We start from the raw sequence: 25,682 nt of genomic DNA on the forward strand, positions 1-25,682 counted from the left end.
GTATTTTTGCACCAAAGCCAATATTTGAGCAATTGCATCTGTTATAATGTTCTTAATTAGCCCCCAAAGATGCTGAATAATGAATAAAAAATATGATGGATACTTGGTACCATAAATGATACGGGGATGGTACTAATGTTGCAGTTGTATCTGTATGGCACACAGACTTACACAAATTATACCCGCTTTGTGCCTGAACATGGAGCTTTGTGAACAAGGTCCAATCAGCCCATGGGGTGAGCTGCTGCATATCTCCCAACATTTGAAAATTGGAAAGAGGGACAAAAAGCTCCGGCATGTGTAGTGCAGCAAAAAACATTTTGTGGTCACACCCACTAAATACCATGTCCATTTTACCAAATTTGGCAGGTTATGGTAAGTAACACATTTCTGGGGGTATTTTGAAAACCTATTGCCTTGACTGTATATCTCGACTCCTTTCCATAAAGCAAGTCAGGACTGATGTGTTCTTGCCAGAAAGCAAGTCGTGACAGTCACATGGGTACAGGGAAATGCATTGACTCATGCCGTACAATTTTCCATGATGTTATTTTTAGCACAAGTAGATATGTTTCATTTTGAGAATTGGGCCTGGTCATTTCTAGTGAATATGGGGTTTCCCATGGTGCCCACAGCCTGGGTTTGTAGAATTGAGGCATTGGCTAGCCTTTGGTGCCAGTACAACTAGTGGCTGGGAAGACATGTATATTAATCAATAGATGTACAGTGTAATTGTGTATGACCATATAGTGCAGGAATGTGCAGTGGAAATTCTCCAGCTGTTGCAGAACTAAGCATCTCACTACTAACTGGGATGTTGGGGGTTGTTACAAACAGCTGCAGGCTGCATGGTAGATATACCCATTGTAGTAGGAGCCTCTCTTTGCTATTTAATGAACCAACAGATGAAGGCAAAATGGAAATTCTGATGTGGTGCAATGGACTGTGCCATGCCCAATCTGCTGAAAGCGATGCCCAGAGAGAGATCATACTTATAGCAAATGGACAGTTCCTTCCCTGCTTTGGTTGGCAACCTTATCTGCTCCTGTTAATTATGCTTACTACAGCAGCTGCTCCAACCCATAGAGCTTACTTGCCAGCACAATAAGTAGAGCTCCTGCATCTTCCCCAAGCCCCTCATTAATAAATCTCCTTGCATGAGTCATTGGTTACTACTGTAACTGCCCGCGCTCATGCCCCAGAGTGACACCTTCTCTATTGTAAGTAATGGTAACTCCTAGCTATATCCTTAGCATTGGGGTTAACTCTGACTGTGTTGCTATGTATCAAGTCCAGCGCAGAACAACTCGGCACCCGCTCAGCATAGCAGGAGCCACAGACATTTGGAAGCATGGAGCCTTAATGAGCCGCGTGATCTGATTTTCTCATAGCCGGTTTCCCTGCCTTAGAGCCAGGCGTACCTCACAAAACCATCTGGCGCAGTGCATGGTCATTACCAGGCATGAGTGCTCTGCAGGAGACTGGCTTTAAATGTGATTAAGTGCAATTGAGCCCCATTTCCAGGAAGGGCAACAGAATTATATATATATACATACACGTGCATACAAGAGTTATATTATAGATTGCCTGGTGTGCCTTTTTTACTATTGCCCAACCCAAGCCAGGCTTTGCAGGGCCACCATCAGAAAGCATGAGTGCCCCATCTGGGGGCCCCAGTTATTAACCCATTGGTCACTCTGGGCAGAGAGCACTGCCAACAAATAGAATCAGGTACGAATGGTTTAAAACATTTACGCACAACCAAACTCGTGGTCTATACAACCACACCAAATTAAGCCCAAATCTCCACTGATAATCTTCTTAATCCACCCCCACTTCACACTAGCTTCACCCCCATCATGACCCATAAACCACATTTTTACTTCTCTTGGGGCCCCTCTGCCAGGGCCCCTGACTGCACTCTGTCGAATATATTCCCACAAAATCAGGTGACAGAGGTGGGGGGATAGGGGGTATTGGTTGCAGGTTGTGGTACATTGTGACGTCAAGAGCATGCATTGTACATTGTGGCACCCCTGTGAAATTACTCTGTATAATTACAGGAGCCACTTAGCACCAGTCTCCAGCGGGTAATAGACTATCCTCACCCCAGATACACATATAAATAGTATTCCTGCACAGATATTTAACCCCATTAGTGCCTAAGAGGTACCCCTTAAACTCTTCTCTCCTAATGGTGGAATCAGTAGGTTTAGAAGGAAGCTGCTTGAGTGGGCCTGAGAGCTTCCGCTCTAATCCCTCTCACTGACTGAAGAGCAAAAACACTTGGAGGAGAATTAAGCCGATGCTTTACACAAGATTGTGTGCTTCTTGCAGCTGATAGGGATTAAACCACTGTAATTCTTTCAAGGATTCCCATGAGTTGGGAACATGCCATTAAAGGGGTGTTTCACCTTCAAGTTAATATTTAGGGCTCTTACACATGAGCGTTCTGACCTGCGCTCCCCTGCGTTCCGTTTTTTGGCGTTCAGCCGCAGGGGAGCGCAGGAATAGACGCAAGTCATTATTTGAAATGGGGCTGTACTCACTCAGGCGCGTGTAGGCGCCAAACGCAGGAAAAATGCAGCATGTTGCGTCTGAACCTGCGTTCGGCGCCTACACGCGCCTGAGTGAGTACAGCCCCATTTCAAATAATGACTTGCGTCTATTCCTGCGCTCCCCTGCGGCTGAACGCCAAAAAACGGAACGCAGGGGAGCGCAGGTCAGAACGCTCATGTGTAAGAGCCCTACGTATGTTTTAGGGCTCTTACTCACGCTCGTTTTTACCTGCGCTCCCCTGCGTTCCGTTTTTCGGCGTTCAGCCGCAGGGGAGCGCAGGAATAGATGCATTTAATTTTTTCAAATGGGGCTGTACTCACACAGGCGCGTGTAGGCACTGAACGCAGGAAAAATGCAGCATGTTGCGTCTCAACCTGCGTTCGGCGCCTACATGCGCCTGTGTGAGTACAGCCCCATTTGAAAAAATGAAATGTGTCTATTCCTGCGCTCCCCTGCGGCTGAACGCCGAAAAACAGAACGCAGGGGAGCGCAGGTAAAAACGCGCGTGAATTTTTCAATTGATCTTCATTATTTGTGTTCAGGCCTCTCCTATTCATATCCCAGCCTCTTATTCAAATCAATGCATGGTTGCTGGGGTAACTTGGGCCCTAGCAACCGGATGGCTGACATCAATGGAGAGCTTCTCAATAAAAAGCTAAATAACTTAAAAAGCACAAATAATAAAAAAAATGAAAACCAATTGCAAATTGTCTCTGATATCCCTCTTTACATCATATTAACAGTTAACTCGTAGGTGAACAGCCCCTTTAAAAGCAAGCAGAGAACAATTTGGCCCCAAAGATAGCAGGGCCAATCTTATTAAAGGAGACATATAGCATAGCTAAAAACCCATCCTAATATTGTAGGCAATATTGACTAATATACAGTATGATGCTGGTTTCGCTTGCAGCTAAAAGTTAATATTATCTTTTAAAAGGCTACTTTATTGGAGCTCCCTATAGATCTGCTGTAGTCCCTGTCTGTGTTTCAAAGGAGGGCTGGGCATGTTCTTACAGTCCCTGCCAGAATCACAGTAGGAAGCGGACAGCCAATCACAGCTCTGCAGTCACACAAGCAAATACAGGCTTCAGTTCCCTATCAGGTCATCCTAACTGCTGACTGATTCCTATCCTACAGTTTAATGTGCTGAGTGCCGCAGGCTTCCCTGCACAGCCTGGGAAAGGAGGCAGAAGGAAGTAGAACAGATGGGCAGGACTAGTAGGGTTTTTGCAGAGATTTTCAAAAATGCAAACAGAATCATCCTTCTATAATTCACATTCCTTCTATATTTAAAAGAGTATAAGCCACTGGAACATTCTTGTTTTTTACATAATATGTCTCCTTTAAAAATGGAACCCCCCCAGCGGAAAATTCCAGAACTGCAATTTGGCCCCCTGTACAACTTATGAGTCATTAGCTTCGGAGGGCCGTATGGGGTATGGGAGGGAGATGCCATATGGTTTGCATTGTGTGAGTGCTGATAAAGCGAAGCCGGCTGTGAAGGGAGATAAGAGAGCTCTGTACCATTTAATGGGGCAGGTGCCAGCAGAGAGCCGTTAGCCATGGCACATTGGTGGAAGGAGAGAGGGCACATTCCCAGTATAATTGGTTTGGGCTCCTCTCTCTGTGGAGGAATGTGTTTGTGTGTGATGAGGGGCTGAGAGCAGGCAATAAAGGCAGTAATTAACAGATTAGCAGAGGCCGGGGCGGCAGCAGCCTGGAAGCATTACTGCTCGCTGAGCCATGCACACACATTGCTTTCCTCTCTCTGGGCACCCCCTCAGCATTGATTTTACAGAGTCCTCTTTATCCTGGTGCAAAATGCAGCGTTTATCTAAATGATCTGCCAACACCTCATTACATGCCAGTGTGCCCCCATCATGTGATCTGTGGCAGTGGACTCCTGGAAGCGCTGTAGTAAGATAAGGCATAGCAAGGTCTCTGGCTGATCAGTTGCTGCAACTTAAGGTGGCCATACACGGGCAGATTTAAGATGCCAAATCGGTCCTTTAGATCAATTTGGCAGCTTATCAGCCTGTGTATAAGGTGTTCTGACGGGTCTCCCAGATCCATATCAGGCCAAAAATCGTCCAGATATCGAGCAGGCAGGTTTGATTTTTTTTGTGCTATGCAGGACCACTTCGGCTAGTTGACGAGGTCCTCATCCCGTTGGCGCCCATTTCCTTCGTTGCAATCCAATTGTTTGGCACTATGGCCGGACAGTCGGATTAACCCGATATCAATCTGCCTTTGGTGGCCGTATTGCCAAATGAGTGGATCTTATTGTGTATGGCCCCACCTTTACAGTAGATTCCCAGGGTGTAACTGTAACAGCACAGATAGGGTGGTTCTTACATGAGGGCCAATGAATGCACCTTCTTTGCTGACAGAGCTTATTAGCCCATGTATGGGGCCCCTAGAAGGGCCTGCTCAGCTGACATCTGTCTGATAGATGTTGGACAGGAATGAAAATCTGCAGGGTGTTAAGCGCCCCCTATAGTCTGTGTTCCAGACTGGATGTTCTCCCTGCTTGCTTTCCCTTCACATATCGCTATGTCATTTCCATTAATTACAGAGTATTTGGCAAGGAGTATAACAGGGGATGATTCAGGCTGAACATTCTTATTTTCCATTTGTTCTGCTGATGCCCATCTGTCACCCAGATAGATTCTTCCCTGGCAAAGCCCCCAGGCACTTGGATCAACTGGGATTCTTATCAGCTGGTCCATTGCCCTGGAATGCCCTGGCCATGTGTGTAAGGGAAATGCATGGGGTTTGCACATAAATCTAAATAAATGCAGAAATTCATAGCTGCCCTGTGGCCGTTCTTACAACACCAAGAGTACCTTAAAAGTCTTTTTGAGGATGTTGTGATTTCCACTTTGATTTATAGTGATGCTGGTTTACACAGAGAAGATGGTGCAAGCAAATACTGTACCAACCTGGCAATATCACAGCTAATATGATGTCGATGAGCAATGGTATCGAGCAATGGTGTCTAATTCAGGTGCAACCAAAACATAACCATAACATTTTCCTCTTTTTCTTCCCTTTCAGTTTGCTGTTTTGTGGTTCACAAGCGCTGCCATGAGTTTGTCACATTTACCTGCCCCGGCGGAGACAAAGGCCCAGATACAGATGTAAGTACCACATGTGTAGCGCAGTGGGTTGGTGCAGAGAATGATGAATTGGAGTACCATATTACTGGGTGTATTTGGGACCACATTGTCTTTATAGAAACAATACATCCCTCCTGCTGTAAAATGCATTAGTCAGTTGTCGCCTGCTTTCTGCCTGCATTGCTAGTTATAAAACAGAGCTCCCGTCTTTGCTCCGTGCTGCTGAAATGGAATAACTTGAAAGTGAAGCATCAAAAGTTATACTTTCCCTTTAACGTTTGAGTGCTGCTGGAAGAGTTTTTAGCTTGAGAGATATCTTGGGGGTTTGTTTGCTGAATTTGGATTAGCATATTGCTGTTTACCTGCTTTGGTTACTGTTATTCTTGCCGTCAGGGGATGCTGGGAATTGTAGTGTAAGAGCAGGGCCGCAGTTTATGTCAGCATGGCTACTGGCAGCTAGAGAGAGAGAACAATAAAAATGTTTCCTTGCAGCGATAAGAACAAGCCCTGCAGCCCGTGGAACTAATTAGGTTTTTGCTCATTGAGACAATCACTTATTTACATATTCGCTTGAGTGACAAATTACATGGGTTTTTATTCTGGGGATTTGGGCCATTATAATTAGCAATGTGTAGAGAAAGGGAAACGATCTGCTAATTGCAGGTGTGAGATGCTTATGGGCATTATGGGGAGGCTGCTGTCCCAGTCTGAAAGTAGAATCCAAATCATTGAGCAAGGAACAGCCTGCATGGGGTGCTGGGAGTTTTAGTTCAGGGCAGCAATTGGGGCATCCTTGATAGGAAATTCTCTTTGCCTTCCCTCATTATAAATAAATAGATCCCTTTTTTCTCTCTGCTGGAAATGCACTAATGAGAGCAGCAATTGCTGGAATCCGTAGGCCGCTCAGCCACATGCACTATATCAGTAGCAACTGCAGCTCTGCTGTCGGTACAACATGAAAGGGAGGAATTAGATCAAACCCTGTGACTCGGGGAAGAGCAATTCCTCGCCGCTAAACTGCACAACTGAACATGAAAAGCTCTGTGTTATGTAACATGCGTTTGGCCCTGTGGGGCCCTAAACTTAATTGGTTTCCTTGTATTAAAAGGGAATCTGTGGACCATTGTGAAAATGAAGTGAGTGAGACCCCGCCAGAGCAGTGGTGCATGTAATAATTAGGCAACCACTTTGTGGCCCTTAGCCCCCCTGACTACAAACAGACTGTTTTTGGAGGCAGCTGCAGATAATGATTCCCTGATAAAGAGAGATATTTATGATGGAACCCATGGATATCGATTCCAGGCCTGAGCACCAGATACAGACCCTGAGGTAACAAGCTTGTGATATCAATGAGCTGTCATCCCTGCTCACAAGAGTACACATATTTTATATTCACTCCAAGTCCCACTGGGGTTCAGCCGCACCCACACACATAATGCACTAGGAATGCTGAAAGCACAGAAATGTAACCCCCCCACACACACACTTGTTGCCCCAGAAACACCTTTCATTTCCAGATGCCCTGTGTCATGGCAGCTGCATTTAGATCATTGTTACGTCAGTGCACTTGCTGTGACTCATCCATAAGGTGGCTTGAGAGCATAGGGTGCCAACCCTTCACAGCTCCCTGTTATTCATGCTGGTAATTGCACCCAAACATGGATGCTTTGATTATGCTGTTTTTGGCAGAGCCAGATAAAACTGTTTTGGTAAGTGGCAGCCTTGCAATGGGTGTCTCTGCCCCATTCTAGACTATTCCCTGCAGAAGAACTAATGAGTCAGCTGGGTTCTGGCACCCGTCTTTACAAATGCCACTCCCTCCTCTACCCTTCGGGTAATTCATTGTTGATCCTAGTGGTACACGGAAGAAAGCCAGTGCCCAGATCCTTCACAGGGATGGCATCATCTAAAACAGGAACCTCAGGCTTAGTTCTTAGGGCAAGATGACTGCCTGCAGCATAAAGCTTTATATCCATCAACAGCACTCCAAATTTTTCAATAAAACCGCCTTTAATGTTTGCAAATATTTGCATGGCAGTACAGCAACATTGTGCAACGTTTCGAGTGGCACTCCACTCTTTATCAAGCATAAAGCTTGCATTTAAAGAGAAAAATCCCAGTGCAAAACCAATAAGTTTATCTTACCAGTAATGGTGCTCATGCCCCAGACCTACAGCTTGAGGTGAAGGCTATGTATTGATTTCTTTTGGCTCTTAAATAAAGTTTTCAGTTTTTTTTACAAGCCTGTTTGTGGGATCTGTGAGTGCAGCATAAAGCTGCATATATAGCCTATGATTAAGTGTCAGATGGCACGAAATGCATAAGGCTATGTATTGATTTATTTTGGCTCATGACTAAAGTTTTCCATTTTTTTTTTACAAGCCTGTTGTGGAACCTGTTGTGGAATCTGTGAGTGCAGCATAAGGCTAGGGCCACACGGCGCGATTTTGCCGCGATTCTGCGCTGGGCGAGTTGCGAGTTACGAGTCGCTGCGGTTTTTAAGCCGAAATAGCTTTGTTAACTTTGGCGCTGGCGTCAATGCAAATCGCGGCGAAATCGCTGCGCTAATTCACACGCGGCGATTCTTTTTCTACTGTCGCCCGGAAACGCCCAGCGAGGCAACTTCGGGCGACAATAGAAAACGAATCGCCACGTGTGAATTAGCGCAGCGATTTCGCCGCGATTTGCATTGACGCCAGCGCCAAAGTTAACAAAGCTATTTCGGCTTAAAAACCGCAGCGACTCGCAACTCGCCCAGCGCAGAATCGCGGCAAAATCGCGCCGTGTGGCCCTAGCCTAAAGCTGCCTAATTATGTATACAGTTTTATTGTAACCTGTGTAAACCATTTGTCTCCAGGCAATAGTGGTGGCAAGTGGTAATACAAGTGAAAAAGCAGCTCCCAGACATATAAGTGTATCCTATATCAGATAATTAGATCTATTTATACACAACTGCCACTTGCGCTGTGTTTGTTGCTGGGATTGGGGTAATAAATGGCATGTATGCAATCAATTGCCATTTTAAACAATAGGGCCCCATACTGACAGGACCCTCCTCACTGTACCCACCATGGCCACAGTGGGTTGGGCCATTTAAACTAGTAGAACGAGGGTCCAGTTTAAGAAAGAAAAGCTTGTTTTAGTAAACCTTGCCTCCCTATCTGCCCTAGCTATGGCTCTTTGTACCTAAATGCACCTACTCGCGTTCTGCCCCTTTTATCTCCAGAGAATCATCACAATCATATATTTGTTAGCCCTCAGTAGGGCTTGGCCCCTAACAGGACCCCTTTCTACCTCATGCCCCCAATGATGGCCCTGATTGGGCTCTAAGGGCACTGTTTCTGCAGAGGGAGGGATAGATTGCGGCACTTTGTGGTACATGTAACAAGAGCAGCATCTGTTACAGTGGGGTTAAATGATGTTAGCATAGAGCTGCTGTTACACAGCACTAATCAGGCTGTCATTCACCTGCTACATCTCATACGCCTGCGGCACCTTCTCTCCCGAAAGATTGAAGTGATGCGTCAGCGCTGGTGTTGCACAAGGCAGGAGTGAGGGAGACTTTGTATCTGTGCTGGTAATCACAACATGTCTGTGCTACCAGATTTCTGTCATTCTCAGCTAAATGAAAATTATTGGCTTTGGGGGTGTTGGGCCCCAAGAGATCCCACTACATCAGACACATGTCAGACTCACACATGCTCTCTCTGTATATGTGCACAACAAAATCCCAACCCCTCTCCATTTGTCCAGGCTGTCTTTAGCTTTAGTGTGGCATAGGGCACACAAGATGGGCCCCCTTATTTATGTTAAGTTGGACATTTGGCCCTTAAGCTGTTCTTACTCACCTTTCCTTAGGCGTTCATTCCCTACTTTTTCATTCCTTACTCTCTCTTACTTCTTCCTTATACTCTTCTTTTTTCCTTACTCTTTCTTTCCTTACTCTGTCCTTCATTGCTTACTCTTACTCTCTCCTTCTTTCCTTACACTCTTCATCTTTCCTTACTGTCTTATACTTCCCTTACTCTGTTCTTCATTTCGTACTCTGTTCTTCATTTCTTACTCTGTCTTCTTAATTCCTTTTCATCACCTTTTTTTTAAAAAATACTTGGATAAATCTATGATTTTTTGTGCATCAAATAAATGTTTCATGTGTGTAACTTACTACTACTTGTATTACTTAGACTCTCTTCCTTTCCTTACTTTCTTCTTTCCTTACACTTTCCTTCTTTATTTAATTTCTCCTTGTTTCCTTGCTCTGTTTTTCGATCCTTACTCATTCCTTAATATTACTTTACTTACCCTGTTATTCCTTCTTCACCTTCACCTTTTTTGCTCTTTCTTCCTTCCTTCATTACTCTTTACTGCGTTCCTTTATTCATTACTATCTTTCCTTACCTTACTCTCTTCACCTTTCCTTACTCTGTCCCTCATTTCTTACTCAATCCATCATAACTTACTCTATCTTTCTTCGCTAACTTTCTATTTATTCCTTTGATCACTGATCTTTCCTTACTCTGTCCTTCATTCTTTTCTCTTTCCTCCTTCCTTACTCTCTACTTCTATCGTTACTCACCCCTTCATGCATTACTTTTGCCCCCTTTTTTATTCTCTTCTTTCCTTATGCTCTGTTTCTTTCCATATGCTCTTCTGATTTTCTTACACTATCCTTCTTTCTTTACTCTCTCTTTTTTGCCTTATTGTGCAATTCATTTTTTTACTCTATTGCTTATTTCTTACTTTTCCGAACTCTTTTCTTCATTCCTTACTCTCTTTTTCATTTGTTACTGTCTGTTTTCCTTCCCGTCTCCCTCTTTTCCTACTGTCTCCATCTCTGTTTTCTGGACTGCCAGAAAGCAGCACAGCTGAGGATCAGTATTCACATCCATGTTTGACATGGATTGTGACACAGCCATGACATGTTACACAGCCATGGCTCAACGCTACAGCTTTTATATTGAGCTGTAAAGGACATGTTAAAGAAACAGCAGTTCCTGACTACCTTCCTCTATTGCAGGAAGGTATTTACAGTACTAGTGACCCACAGAGCATTAAAGACCAATTTTCCCTCACACCCCCCCCCCCCCCCCCCGGCACAAGCAATGTCTTGTCTGGCTTTTAGAATTTTTAGGCTTTTAAATATTACAGGGTGACCTTTACCATACAGGCAGCTTCTACCATGGATTGTACTCTGAGCAAATAACAGACTCTTGGCTAGGGTAATACTTTTTTTCTATGAAGAACTAATCAATCTGGGCTAAGCCAGACCCCAAGGGACAGATTTTAGAAGTGTATTTATTAAATGGTGAACTCAAATGGTTTCGCCCATTGATAAATATGCTTCTAAAGTGGCTGAGTTTTTCTGTGGTAAACTCTAAACTCACATTTTGATAAATCTGCCCCCTAGTAAATAGATTTCATTAGATGGTAAGTCCAGTTAGGAAACTTGCACCCATTTTATTTAGCCTCATGTTGATTCTTTCCCCAGTTTTTGTTCTGTTATTAGTTTGGAGTAAAGCTTTGATGTTCTGTACTTCATGTTCTTCAGACAGTAAACTCAGGTGAATCATGTTTCCCCCAGTACTCACAAAGATATGAACCTCTTATTCTCTGTACTTCCTGTTCCTGTGCTGTCATAGGATGCTGGGAGTTTAAAGGGCTGCTATTTGACTTTCTCGGATTAAGGTGGCCAAAATGTATTGCACCATGGGCAGAGTGGAAGCCAGACAGTACCCATCCATTAACGGTATAAGCAAAGTGAATGTCAATAAGACATGGGCCCTGAGGCCGAGACGTGGGCGGGGGAGGTTATTTAATATTGCTCTGTGCAAACATCATTAAGCCCAGTGTCTGGAACCGATCTTTAATGAGAACCTGAAATGAAATGTGGAGCTGAGATGTACACAGACATTGCCTGCAGAGCTTCCCTGCCCTCACCAAGTTCCCCAACTCAGATTGTGCCTTTCTATGCCCCCCTATATGACCTTGTTGGGGTTCACTCAGGGGCACACTTGTGAAATTGGTTGGAGGTCCACTAACCACTCACTAATGTGTTTCCATCTTACTTTCATGTTATAGTAATTTTTCTCATTCCCTTTGTCTTTCCCTAATCCTCTCCCCTTTTGTATTGTTCTTACTCTCCCATTCTCCCTCTTCTCCTCTATTCTATATTTCTCCTATCCAATTTTCTCTCTATTCCCTAACCCCCTTTCTCTTTTCATTTTCCCCTCTCTCTCTCTCTCTCCTTCCCCTTACCTTTCATTTTCTATTATCCCTCAACTGTTTAGTTTTATTCTCTACCATTCTTTCTTTCCATTTTTCTATCTATTCCCTAACACCTTTTCCTCTCTCCTTCTGTCTCTCATCCCATCACTTCTCCTCTCATCCTCATTCATCTCTCTTTAACCTCCTTTCCCTTTTCCTCTTCTTTTTCTAATCCCCTCGCCTATCCTTTTTTACTTTTCCCCTAACTGTTTGAACTTACACTTTCCATCCTCCCTCTTCCCTCTCCTTCTATATTTCTCCTCCACTCTCCATTTGTCTCTCTACCTTCTTTCTTCCTTTTATCTTCTCCAATATATTTTCTCCAGTCTGCCCCAGGTGTGCTCTAAACCCAGCATGGTGCTTTGGCAGGTGCCCAGTACCCCAATACCTTTTGTAGCATCTGGATAATCTCTGTTGGCTCTTCTGCATCTTTCTATATAAAGCAGGGTGTGCAACTCTTAAAGTCACCCGAGCTATGTGGTACATGCAAACTGCCTGTGAGCCTGTGCCCTTTACTAGTAAACAAATAAAAGCCCCTCTGATGTTGTGTTGTGTTTATAACAAGAAGCCTGGCGTTACCACTGGGGTTTATTTTGTCTTATCATTAATCTCTAATGGAATGGGCCATCCATGAGATCTATTGCCTGTGAATTTAAAGCAGGATCTAAGCAGAGATAAACAGCAGGATGCCAGACTCAGCATTACTATATACTGACAGCTTTATGGGGCCATAAATCCCCCACAAATCATCTGAATCCCAGGAGAGCCAAGATTGGCCACAGAACTATATCTGGGTCACAGCTCACACTCCTCTGGGAGGAACTGAAATACTCAGCTACCTGTACAGTAACATTCCCACCCACTGAAATACGCACTTGCCTGTACAGTAAAATCCCATAATATACTTAGCTGCCTGTACAGTAAAACCTTCCCACTAACTAAAATACTCACCTGCCTGTACATTAAATCCCCAAAAACTGGTAAACAGCTACCTGTACAATAACATTCCGACCCACTAAAATATGCACCTGCCTGTACAGTAACATCGCCAGTAAATTATATACTTAGCTGCCTGTACAGTAACATTCCCACTTTTTGAAATATGCACCTGCCTGTGAAATAACATCCCCAGTAACTGATATACTCAGCTACCTGTACAGTAATTCACTTACCTGTACAATAACCTTCTCATAGCTGAAATACAGGGGTACCAGTACAGTAATATTACCATAAACAGAAATACTCAGCTATTTGTAACTGAACTGAAATACTCACTTGTACTGTATATACTGTACGAAGAGCCATTGTGGCTGTCACACAACCTTTGGATTGCAGAGTACTCTGGGAATGGCAATGCAACCATAGTGGTCCCTACCTAGTAATTCCCCCTATATTACATCAATATTGTGGTAGAGAGTCCATAGCGATTGATTTAGCTGCATCCAAGCATTGGGAGCTAATAAGCCATTTTTTGTCTCCAACCCAGCTGTGGTCAGGGCTGTGCTTTAGTTTAGACTGAATGAAATAAGTTGGCCCTTTATGGGGGGGGCTTATTAGACAAACGCTTGTGCTACAAATTATCCCTCTCCCTCTAAACGCTCTGGTTTTTAAATGATTTCAGCAAGCAGAAAGGGCCAGAATTTCTGAATGCTTTTGCCAACATTCACCATCCTTGTAGCCTCTAGTGGGAAATGCAAGGGATTTGTGAATTAATATGACACAGAGGGGGAAAAATGTCAATTCTGCGTAAAGTGTTTCCATGGCTACCACGGGGTTTCCATGGTAAACACCATACAGGGTTTATCTGCTACTGAATCCATGACCGCATTCCTTGCTGCTGTTGAGCAGACAGGGAAGGTCCTTGGGTGGTCTGGCAGTATACTGCTCCAGCCCGTGGGGCAACAAGTATATGACGTGCAAGGGGGGGGGGGATCAGGCCCTTGTGTGTTCCTTGAACTCTGTATTTTATTGAACCTCTATAACCTGCCCCCATTTACTCTTCTGGGCTAAGTGCACTTGATTGATTCCTTGATTGAATTTGTTTTTCTCAAAATTCCATTGGATTTGGTCCTGCTGAAAATCCCATTGCATGCACTGGGTGTAAGGGCTCTTACACACGGCCGTTCCGACCTGCGCTCCCCTGCGTTCCGTTTGTTGGCGTTCAGCCGCAGGGGAGCGCAGGAATAGACGCAAGTAATGATTTGAAATGGGGCTGTACTCACTCAGGCGCGTGTAGGCGCCGAACGCAGGAAAAATGCAGCATGTTGCGTCTGAACCTGCATTCGGCGGCTACACGCGCCTGAGTGAGTACAGCCCCATTTCAAATCATTACTTGCGTCTATTCCTGCGCTCCCCTACGGCTGAACGCCAACAAACGGAACGCAGGGGAGCGCAGGTCGGAACGGCCGTGTGTAAGAGCCCTAACTGTGCTAGGCCACAGGTGCTAGATTTGCTTCAGGTTGTACATATCATTCCTAATTATGGAAGCTATGAGGTGCAAAAAAGAGCTGGTTGCACACTGCCCTCTACTTACCTTCTCATCAGCTGCAGGGACAGTAACCAGTGACAGTAGATGGGATTACGGCGTTGGCACTAGGTTCAAACATTTTTCAAATTACATATTGGAACATGTTCCCTTGGTTTTCATTTTTGGAATTGTGTTAGGTAATGTTAACAGTACCATGTTCTGAGAGTGCCAGGCCTTGCCTTGGATGGTGGAAGGAAACTTGTGATTGTTATAAATGAGGAGTGATAATTTGTTTGTGGCTGTCTTCAGTTATTGTTGAGCCCCACTGTCCTTACACTGTGACTTTTCAGTACTCCACGGGTTGTCATATTGTAGCGAATGCTGTTGAGTGAGCTTTGCTGAAACTTCCTCTGAGTAAGACAAGATGTGACAGTGATATTTGTTACCATTATTGCCCAACTTGCAGCTAATCAATTGTTGTTGCAGTAAGACAAGATATCTACTGCAGGCCAATTTGGAGACAGCAGGGCAATGTAGAGACAGTAGGGCAAAATAGCGACAACCGGGGAAAAGGGCAAAAAGAGAGGAGGTTGGAGACCAGACTGGAGGCCAGGACGACAGTATGTTAGAATTGATAAAATTGCAACAATGGAGATGCCAACATGAGATGGAGAGAGTATGACAATATGGAGACAATAGGACAAGAAGAAGGCAGTGGGGTATGCTGGAGGCAACAGGGCAGAATGGAAACAGCAACACAAGATGGATAGATAAACCTGTGACAGTATGGTAAGATGGCAGTATTAGAGCAGAGCTGCAATAGAATGACAATATAAAGATATATGAGGGGTCATTTATGACCTGAAACGCAGTTGCACTAACGTACATTTTCTCACAGTCATTTACATATAAAACCCCATTCATAAAAGCAGTCCTTGTGCTTCCATATACTTGAGCTCAGTGGCACTCAGTCCCACAGCCAGTTCTGAATCGCCATTGCACCTATCGATACAGAGGAACATAGTAGCTACTGCCATCTCCCAGCCAGGTGGTAGCTCCAGGTTTCCCTCAGCTCTGTGCATGGATTTTGTAAGAGTGGTGGCATCAACACACTTTATATATGTAATATGTTGCCCACTTCAGCCTTTCAGTTGTACTTGATATACTTGTGTACTTGAGCCGCGACCAGCCTGAAGACGCTGAGCCCTGGCGTGCTCTGCCATCAGCCCTTCTTATTATGAGATGCCACAGTTCTACTCCTGTCAGCTCCTGTCTGTTGGACTGCTGTCATGCAATTCCTTCCATTAGGTCTCACTAGTAGTGCCCTGCCCCTTCTTTACTTTGGGAGCGTGTGTGATCCCTCAGGAAGTTGTATGGAGTTTTATATCCTATAATCGCAGAAATTCCTAACTAGTAAAAGTTTGTGGCATTTTTCCTAACAAATATAAATATGCTCTTAAAACTGGAAGTTATACACAAGCAGCAGGGGGTACAATACATTCACAGTACAATTTAGTGGAGGAGCACCTGGCATTAAAACCTATATGTTTGGTAGCAGAGAATTAGACTCCACCTAAGCAATGTAATTTGTAGGGTCCCACAGACCTGCAATATAAGAGGTGGTGTCAAAACTCCATTGTGCGATAGTTGGCAATGGGCTGTGGCATAGTGTGTATAGTACAATTATTACAATGACCCCACCCAGGCAGATTGTTTTGCCCCAAGCCCTGCTAAAATGTAACTATTAAATATTATTTTTTATCAAAACACAGTTGTCCTAACTCCCATCCACTAATTGAACTAATTTATCAATAAAAGTGAAAAAACGTCCCAAAAATGTGTTGGTCAATTAAAGTCATACAAGTGACGCTCCGAAAACTAGACTTTATCGAATTGTCACCACGAAAACTCAACTGTATTGGATTATCTGATGAAAACCCAGACTTTTTCAGATTATCCACAGCAGCTAACGATGTCAAGAAACAACTTCAGGGACATCTGCCATTGACTTCTACATTACCTTGACAGGTTTAAGATTTTTTAAGAGTATTTGCGTAATTGGATTTTTAGCAGCTTTGGTGTATAATAAATCTCATAAATGTGATATTTTTTCTCTAAAAATTAATTTTTTCCCTTTTAAAGACACAAACAGAAAAATTTGAGGATTGATAAATGGGCGCCTATGTACGACTCTGACTACTACCCTCTCTATTTGTCTCAGTCTCTTATTAACTGTGCAAAACCTTCTCGACTTTTACTTAAAATACATTCCTATCCCTTTAATTAACTGTAAGGATCCCGTTATCCTTTCCTGGTGCTTTCATCCCGCTCCCCTACCCTAATGAGCGAATTCTCTGTAGGAAGTTCAAAGACGGAATCTCAAAGGGATGTTATGAAAGCTGAGTTCATGCCTCTGACGTGGGGTAATTAAAAATCTAATGTGGCTAATAAATTATATTCTCTGAAAAGTAATTTTCAGAGAGTTGTCGACCCTGAGCTCCCACTGTGCCCCCAAAAATGGTTATTCATCAAATATAGTCAGGGGTCTGTGTCTCTCCCATCTCCCCCAGGCTGGTTTCACTGCTCACTGAAGGAAAATTCAGGTTAAATTATATTTGTTTATAGAGGTAATTTTAATAACCCGCTCTGTGCCTTGTGTAGTGGGGTGTGAGGCTTACATGAATGTGTGTTGGGTTATATTAATGTTTTTAAGAATCAGGCCATGGTAAGAATCAGGCCATGGACAACATTTTCCTTCCTGGCCATGGGAAGGGCAGAGAAATGACTGTGCTGCTACTTGTTTATCACACTGTTTAGGAACTGTGGCAAATAGCCTGAGCAGAGTTTCCCAGCTCATTTGTTGAGTTTCATCAAAATCAGGGCATTATACAGTATAAAGCTCGATTTTTTGGATTAACGATAGTTTGTAGGTGTTGTTCCTGTGTTGTGGCTAACCGGTTGGTATCTTGGGTATGTGTGCTTTTTTCCAGCACCCTGGTGCCAGGATCTATTGTGTCTCAGTGGGCATGGAGCCAAGAGTTTACTGTATTGTATTAAGAACTGTTTGTGGTTGGATTTTTGAAATATGAAAAATAAGCAAGGGAAAAGGAAACCAAACCACAGAAGTGCCATTATATGTCTTAATATGCTAAGTAACAGAAAACTACATGGACTCATGCTTTGTGCATAAAGATTAAATGTGACTGTTATTATTATTTTATATATTGTTTTTTCTATCCCATTCACAGTGTATTTTTCTGAACAGCTTCCCCCAGCATACTCCACCATTTATAAAGTCTTATGTTATGTGTTCTGTTGCTTTGGGTAATTCGGTAATAATAGTGTAGCACCCCCCTTGGTCCTGGGCCAATGACACCATGTTAGACTTGCACTACTGGAATCCTATATGGCAGGCATTTTCATCAGAACTGGAGGCAAGCGCTACTGTGTTTATTTGGCCCTACAGCTGGATGAAATTTCCATGCATAACCAAATGGCCACTCTGGATCTTGGTATTGGAGTTAGAATTATATGCAATACCCATCACTGGCAGCTAATGGCAAGCTCCAGCATTCAGCTCCACTTTGAAGTGCAAGCACAAGGAAGAGAATTAGAGAAATGTGATAACAACCTTGATTCACTGGAAACCTCTCACCCATATGTTTTACCCACGGGGGGCTGTTCAGCAAACAGGGTTAATTAGACTGCATTTAGTAACCACAGGCAGCAAATAATATTCAGGATATAAATAACGCACGTGTCACCAGCAGGGTTTCTATGGCGAGCATACAACCAAGCTGTTTCACAGCCTGGTGTAGTGTTGCTACAAGCAGAGTACTGGACACCAACCAGTAAGCATTGTGCTGTATCTCCTGGCCTATGGTTTTACAGTATACAAAGAAAATATAAGGGTGGATAGATCCTCACTTGTGCCTTGTAACCTGAAGGAGGTTTGACCCTATATAACAATAGTGGTTAGATTCTCTCTTGTGCTTTGTATAACTCTGACATATATGTTAAAGCCTCCCTCCTTAATTTTGTATTTTCACTAGTTATTTTATACCTTAAACCAGTGATCCCCAACCAGTAGCTCGTGAGCAACATGTTGCTCTCCGACCCCTTGGATGTTGCTCTCCATCTCCTCAAACCAGGTGCTTATTTTTGAATTCCAGGCTTGGAAGCAAGTTTTAATTGCATAAAAACTAAGTATAGTGCCAAGTAGAGTCTCCTGTAGGCTGCCAGTACATATAGGGGCTACCAAATAGCCAATCACAGCCCTTATTTGGCACCCCAAGGACCTTTTTCCTGCTTGTGTTGCTCCCCAACTCTTTTTACATTTGAATGTGGCTCACAGGTAAAAAAGGTTGGGGACCCCTGCCTTAAACAGAAGCTTCATTTTGCCTAGGTAAATATTGCTCCTTAGACCTTTAAGTAGGAGGTTAGAGCCGAACTTATCCCTGATAGACTTTAATATTGGACGGCAGATCCTCACTCACATTTACCTCTTAGAACTTGCTGTAGGTTAAATCCTCACTTCTGCTTCTTAGAACCTTCTTTTGAAGGCTATATCCTCACTTTTGATTTTTAGACCTTTATGGTAAAGGTTCTCAATGTTTGTTTCTTGGAACTTTTTGATGGAAGTTATATTGTTTAGGTTCTCACATTTGTCTCCTGAAACTTGTTGGAGGTTAGATCCTCACTTTTGCTATTTAGAACTTTGTATTGGAAGTTAGGTTCTCAGATTTGCCTTCTACTTTATGTTAGTGGTTACATCCTCTTTCTCTGTGAATTAAAATCTCGGGGTTATGCTCCAGTTGAGGTTGGCCCATTACAGTGTCTTCTCCATTACAGGAGCCTTTCACAACTCCTGATCTTCTTAGATAAATTGACTTCCATTTATTGATTAAAATTTCATGGGAAATATTCCCACTGTAATATCAGGGTGTGTGTGCTGTGTTTTGACTGCTTGGGGGGGCACAGATTACACCTTAATGGCAGCACAATTGTTGGCACTGCAGCCCTGAAAATTGAACAGGAAACTATTGCATGAAATGGGTGAGTCCAGTTTCCTCCATGGATTCCAGTTTCCTTAGGAAACATTGGGACGGTAATTTGCACCTGAGAAATATGCCCTACCGTGTGTTGCTGTGATTGAGACATTAAGAATGTAAGTTTCACTGGGGCAGAGACTAATGTGAATTTTTTTTTTTTAGAACTATAACTTTCAGCATTCCTTTGCCAGCATTCTGGGAGCTATATTGCTGCAACACATGCCAGATGCTGTCTAACCCTGATGTAGAGGTTGTGCACCCAGCTCATAAAATCCAGTCGGCTCAAAAGCCAGTGTAATTTAATTACTGTATAGATGGGGCTTCTCTATGTGCTGCTTAGAGATTTATGATTCAGCCAATTGCAGTCCTATAAATCATTTCTCCTGCACAATTCTTGGAAATCTCTAATTTTGCAGCCATACACATTACCAGTGATTGGTTCTCTGAAGCAAGGCGTTCCGAGGTCAGACACCCAAGCACTCTCCCTCTCTCTGCCTTTGGGACCAGCGCTTCTTCACAGCAGTGCAGACAAAACAATGGGCTTTATCCCTAGGCTTCTCATGGCCAAGATGATCTAGTTATACAGCACCATGTATTCCTGCTGCCAATTGTTCCCTGGGGTCAGGATTGTACTGTTCATTCTTTATTCCTCCCCTGATTCTTGGCAACCGTTTCCTTACTTTGCCATCTCTTGTCAATGAACTCTGATTTCTCGCTTTGCTGAGACAGAACTGATAATTCATTATTGCTGAGGAATATATTGCTATTGTTATTGCCAAGACAGGAGGCAATGTATTCCTGCAAATATGCCCTTTCTGCTCCACAAAGAAGTAATCAGTTGGAAAGAAACTAAAGCAATACATTATATTGCATTGAAAGAGCTATGCAGATCTGTATTCCTCGGGATGGGGTTACTGTATTATGATTTAAGCTGTCCTGTAGGGTAGGTTAGTTTTACATTGGACAGAGGGGCTACTGTACATCTGAGAGAAGCCACAGCCAGGTGAAGGGTTCCTGCATATTTTATTGAAATTGTGGCTCTGTGGGGGGAGGGTTTACTGTACATAGAATCTCAGTCTACTTTACAGGGGTGCATGTTATTTTACATCAGCTGCTCAGCACTGTGCAACAGGCTAAATATCCTATTTAAGCTACTATCTGCTCTGCAAGGGCAGGTTTGTGTATATCTAATAAAGCTAAAAACTAAACAAACTGCAGGGGAGGGGATTCTTAACACAGAACAGGGGTCACTGTATATTACCTGACTGCTCTGCATGGGTGGGGTATCTTTATACAGTATAGAAGTAACAGATTTTTCTGTTAGGTTTCTATACCTTCCACCATTTTGGAAATAGAAAAGAGATTTGCTGCGCTCTGTGCGGCTACATTTTTGACCAAGCCCATTTTTGTGGCCACACCCCCTAATTATCATGTTTTACAAACTTTGGCTGGTTATGAAAGTTTGCACATTTCTGTGTTTTTTTATGTTATTACAGTTTTGCTAATGAATGTGAATTGCCTTGAAGCTGCTAGTCTCAGTTTCCCCAAGAGACCTGCTTATCTTACATTGTTACAATTGTATCTTTGCACCTGCACGTATTCTGGGCTCTCTGCCAAAAGCTAATTAAGTTAAAAGTTTTGTATCTTTTTTTTTCTGGCTGTTCAATGTAGGAGATCAAAGATAAAGTCAGGATATTTCAGTAACAATCCAGGACTGCAGGTAGAGCTGTCAAAATTAGGACTGTTCCACGAAAAACAGGACAGTTGGGAGGTATGGGTTTCCATGTAGAAGAGGGGATCAATATGAAGGGGTAGGCAGTGACGTAACTAGATTACTGGGCCCCACAACAAATTATTTTTCAGGCCCCCAAAATTTCTAGAGGGTGACCTGTTTTACCAATATTAATTGAAATTGTATATTAATAAGGGCCTCATAGGGCCCCTATACCTCCTGGGCCCCCCTGCAGCCGCATGGTCTGCTTCCTCTATAATTACAATCCTGGATGTATGTGAGATGTTTGTTGAGGCACTAAGAACTAAAACATCCTGCAGTAACCTAACTTTCCTGAGCTCCTGTCTCACAGGCTAATAACTAATCTCTACTTTCTGTGGTATATTCCAAAGGGGAAGAAAATCAATTTAAATCTGTGTTGTGTGTTCTAATAAGCACCCATTACCCACACAGGCTGAATGTCCCAGCGGCCTTTCATGCTGAGAAATTGCATCAGGGGGTAAAGGAAAACCGTTAATGGATTAGTGTGTGTTGGATATGTAAAGCCAAGCTCTGACACCGCTCCGCTGTTTCATGTTTTTCAACCACAAGATATCCATTCCAGGCCCTCATAGCTGTGAGAATTTCTAGTCCTTCTGTAAGACAAATGGAGGCAAAAAAGGTGCACAACACATGGTGCAACATTATCATAACATTAGCAAGCTATTTCTTTTCAGCTGCTCTGTGTGCCACATACTCAAAACTCGTTAAATGCACATGCGTCTGGGTGTCGAATTCTAAGGCCCCACAATTCACGCTAGAGAGTATCTTGACTTTGATGGAAATAGTGACCATCGTACGGTATAAAAGATATAACACACTTTTCTAAATAGTGCCATGAACTGTTACGCATGAATAGTGTCATCATAATGAGCTGTGTTGCATCACACTTATAGATTGCAGCAGACTTAAATCCGTATAAATTTTACTTTAACGTTTACACAGTTTGTTTGGCCTAAAATATTTTCAAAGCTTTATAAAAACGTCCCAAAAAAGCATTGTTGATGCTTCTGTCCAAACTTGGTTTTCTGGGACCTGCCTTAAAATTATCTGGAACTTGTGTTTTTCTATATCCGGAACCTGCGTTTGAACTGAGGATTCTATTCCAGTGATTTCTGTGCTGCAATATATGTGACTGTTTGTGTAGAAGAACAGTCAGAACTGCCCTTTCTGGTGATCCTGACCCCCAATGAGCAGTTTCGGGATCCCGGCATTGCTTGCAGTGGGAAGAGAGGAAGCCAAGCTGCTTATGGTTTGGGATTCTATTTAATGGCAAATCAATAAAGCATTTAACAGACGGAAGTCTGGCGCTTGGCTGGGTCTCAGACCCGACTGGCAGGCTCAGAACTCGTCTTCCCTACTTTCAGGCCATTAATTAGCAAAGAATGTTGTTCAGCTCAATTGGTCTTTTGGGATGTGCCAACAGTTTCATGATTTACTTATAGGGCATAAATTGGCATTCACAAACAGAATGTGCAAATTGTCTTCAAGTACCCTCTGTACACCTATATCGACTTGCTAGCAAGGGGTTTCCTACCTGTCTGTATAAATATTTTATCTGCTCTGTTTTCCTGTTGCATTAAATATGTTCTTGCTGAACAGAGATGACGTGTCATAACTTTACCATCTACCATCTCAGATGTGGAATTACCCGATTCTAATCCGCCACTTGTGTCTTTGCAGAAACCAGCATTTCTATTCTGATGCGTGTTGTGTTTTGTAACATTTTGTCTGCAGCATTCAGAGCTTCTAGGAGACACATCACACACCCTTCCCAGAATGCAACCGATTAAGCTTGGAAGGCCAAGTTCTCCTTTAATGTTCCTTCTTGGGAGTATTGTGTCAGTAACACAAGTGTCCTGCTGTGGGAAAGACCAAGTTCTGTGCCAGTAAGATAGAGAAGGAACTCTATGTTTCTGTTGTTTACACCAGCACAACAGCAGCCTGAGGGACCACAGCTAAAATAAGTAGTAGATACAGGGAAAGATAAGAAAGGATTTATTTGTTTTATTATTGATCTAATGCTGAATACAGGTGGGATGATGAATTCAAAGTGACATCACTTGCCCACAAAGGAAACAAAATGCCATAAATAGGATAAAAAGTGAGTGTCATGTGGCTATTTGCAGTGCAGCCGTGCCTCACTCTGTGACATTTGCCATTCTATACCATCTGTCATTTTGATCTTATCACTTACTATTTCCATTGTGATGGGGTAAAAAGCCACTTACAGTATGTGTCCCGTGTGAGATCTTTTCACAGCAGATTGACCAGAAATTCACCTCAAAAGAATCTCAATTTGAACCTAAACCCACAGCAAACTTTGTGTCCTCTGCCCCCCCCCCCGGCCCCTCCAGGCTGAATGATTGCCTTTATAGCCCTGTGTTTGACAGCTGAGTAGGTAAAGTCATGAAGGGAAAGAAGTGACATTTAGAGCGAGAGATAAGAAAGGACAGGGAAATGTATGGTTGTATATCGTGTAAGGGATCAGCGAAAATGCCTCTGAACTTGGGAAACAGGATGAGGGGCAAAATATCCACAGATCAGGGCATGGATTGGAATTCTAAAAAGAGTATTTATTAACGAGTTAAAGTTCACCATTTGATAAATATGCCTTTAAAAATGTTATAGAAATGAATGGAGAGAGGTGGAATTTCACTCTAGTGGACTGTGGTGATCTCTAATTTCACTTTTCCCAGGTTCAGTTCCCAGGTTCAGTTTTAGCCAGGGAACTCTCTACAGAGAGCTTTTATATGGTAGAGAACTAATACTGTGTAGTGTACAACTGAAACTACAATGCAGAAACAACTTAATACAGTGCAGAACCAACTAACTGCAGCGCAGAAACAACTATATACAATGCAGAACCAACTATATACAGTGCAGAACCAACTATATACAATGCAGAACCAACTATGTACAATGCAGCAGGCCCGGACTGGCAATCTGTGGGTTCTGGCAAATGCCAGAGGGGCTGTTGTAAGTTGCCATAGACAGTCACTATATATTGGGCTGGTGGGAGGCTGTTTGGGCTGCTGTGTGGCCTCTTTGGGCCTCTGTGTACCTGAAATGCCAGGGCCTGTTTTCAATCTCAGTCCAGGCTTGCAATGCAGAACCAACTAATTACTGTGCAGAACCAACTTTATACAATGCAGACCCAACTTTATACAGTGTAGAACCAACTATGTACAGTGTAGAACCAACTATGTACAGTGTAGAAACAAATATGCAGAGTGCAGAACCAACTATGAGCAGTGCAGAACCAACTATATACAGCACAGAACCAATTATATACAGTGCAGAACCAACTATGTACAGTGTAGAACCAAATATGTACAGCACAGAATCAATTATATAGAGTGCTGAACCAACTTTATACAGTGCAGAGCAGACACTGTACAGCAGAGCTGCAGGGCAGAATTCCTGTATATATACAGATCCCTGCAAATATAACTTGCTTCTGTAGAACAAATACGTTTCATTGCTACTAAATCTGGTAAATTAGTATTACACATAAATACCTGGGTTGTGGGTGATAGTGCTGAGACAATTTGCAGTTGTGCTTAATTTTGCTTTCTAATGTTTAATGGTGTTAAGAATATTTGACTTTTTCTTCCATTTTTATTGGGCCCAGAATGACAAACCAGTAGGACAGGGTGTAAAGAGAAAGACATATTAAAATGATTGTGTTTCTCGTTCATGATTAGTTTGCTCTCTTGTTGTGGGGTCACAGACCTTAGCAACCAGATTATTTGGGATGTCGGGAATTGAGAGGGTACCATAGAAATGCATAATCATTCCAGCAACAAGAACGCAAAATAAAATAATATGTGAATAATAAAATTGCCAAGATTACTACTGTGACAACCACAGGAACGTTAATACATCAACTACAGGAACTTTGATTCATTTATTACCAGGTAGGTCTAGCCTGCTCCATACTTGCTCTCAGCTTAGACAGGAAGAGGGACACAGGAATATGAATCATAAGGCATTGGCAAATAGCAGGAATGCCCTTAACCAAAATGTCCTCACAAGTAGGTTACTACAACTTCCAGCTGCCTGTACTGGCACTAGTACTAAATGCTTATACCAGAGCTCACCATACATACATGTATGTACATTTCTATTATTATAGCACTACCTGTATATGCAGCACTATACAGTTAAAAACAGTTCTAAAAATAATGCAGGGAATCCCTATTCCTGGGGCTGTCGATTCAGATTGCAGTAAGATACGTCTACTGTGAGATACACCCACCTCACCCAGCGTTCTGCTTAGCTGCACTTAACAGAATGTTTCCTATTGTGGCCTTGGTTACAGTGCTGGCTGTTCAGCCATTGAACAAACACACACAAACATAAGTTGCAAATAACATGTGCACTGCTGCCCCCTGCAGGGGATGAATGCCACTTTGAAAACCTTATCTCATTTTGGAACCTACTTGCAG

General features: G+C 43.0%; 1 protein-coding gene across 3 annotated transcripts in view; it reads left to right on the forward strand.

The window, feature by feature from the left end:
• The window catches only part of prkca.L (protein kinase C, alpha L homeolog), a 112,508-nt gene that overhangs the window by 46,483 nt on the left and 40,343 nt on the right, over positions 1-25,682 (forward strand). For all 3 annotated transcript variants that reach the window (XM_041575670.1, XM_041575669.1, NM_001093673.1), the window contains exon 3: positions 5,617-5,699. Coding sequence is in view for 2 of the 3 variants with exons in the window: in XM_041575669.1 (XP_041431603.1) it covers positions 5,617-5,699 (83 nt within the window). In the remaining variant the exon portion in view is untranslated. The remainder of the gene's footprint in view (positions 1-5,616; positions 5,700-25,682) is intronic.

This window comes from Xenopus laevis, chromosome 9_10L (genome assembly GCF_017654675.1).
Source record: "Xenopus laevis strain J_2021 chromosome 9_10L, Xenopus_laevis_v10.1, whole genome shotgun sequence".
NCBI lineage: Eukaryota > Metazoa > Chordata > Amphibia > Anura > Pipidae > Xenopus > Xenopus laevis.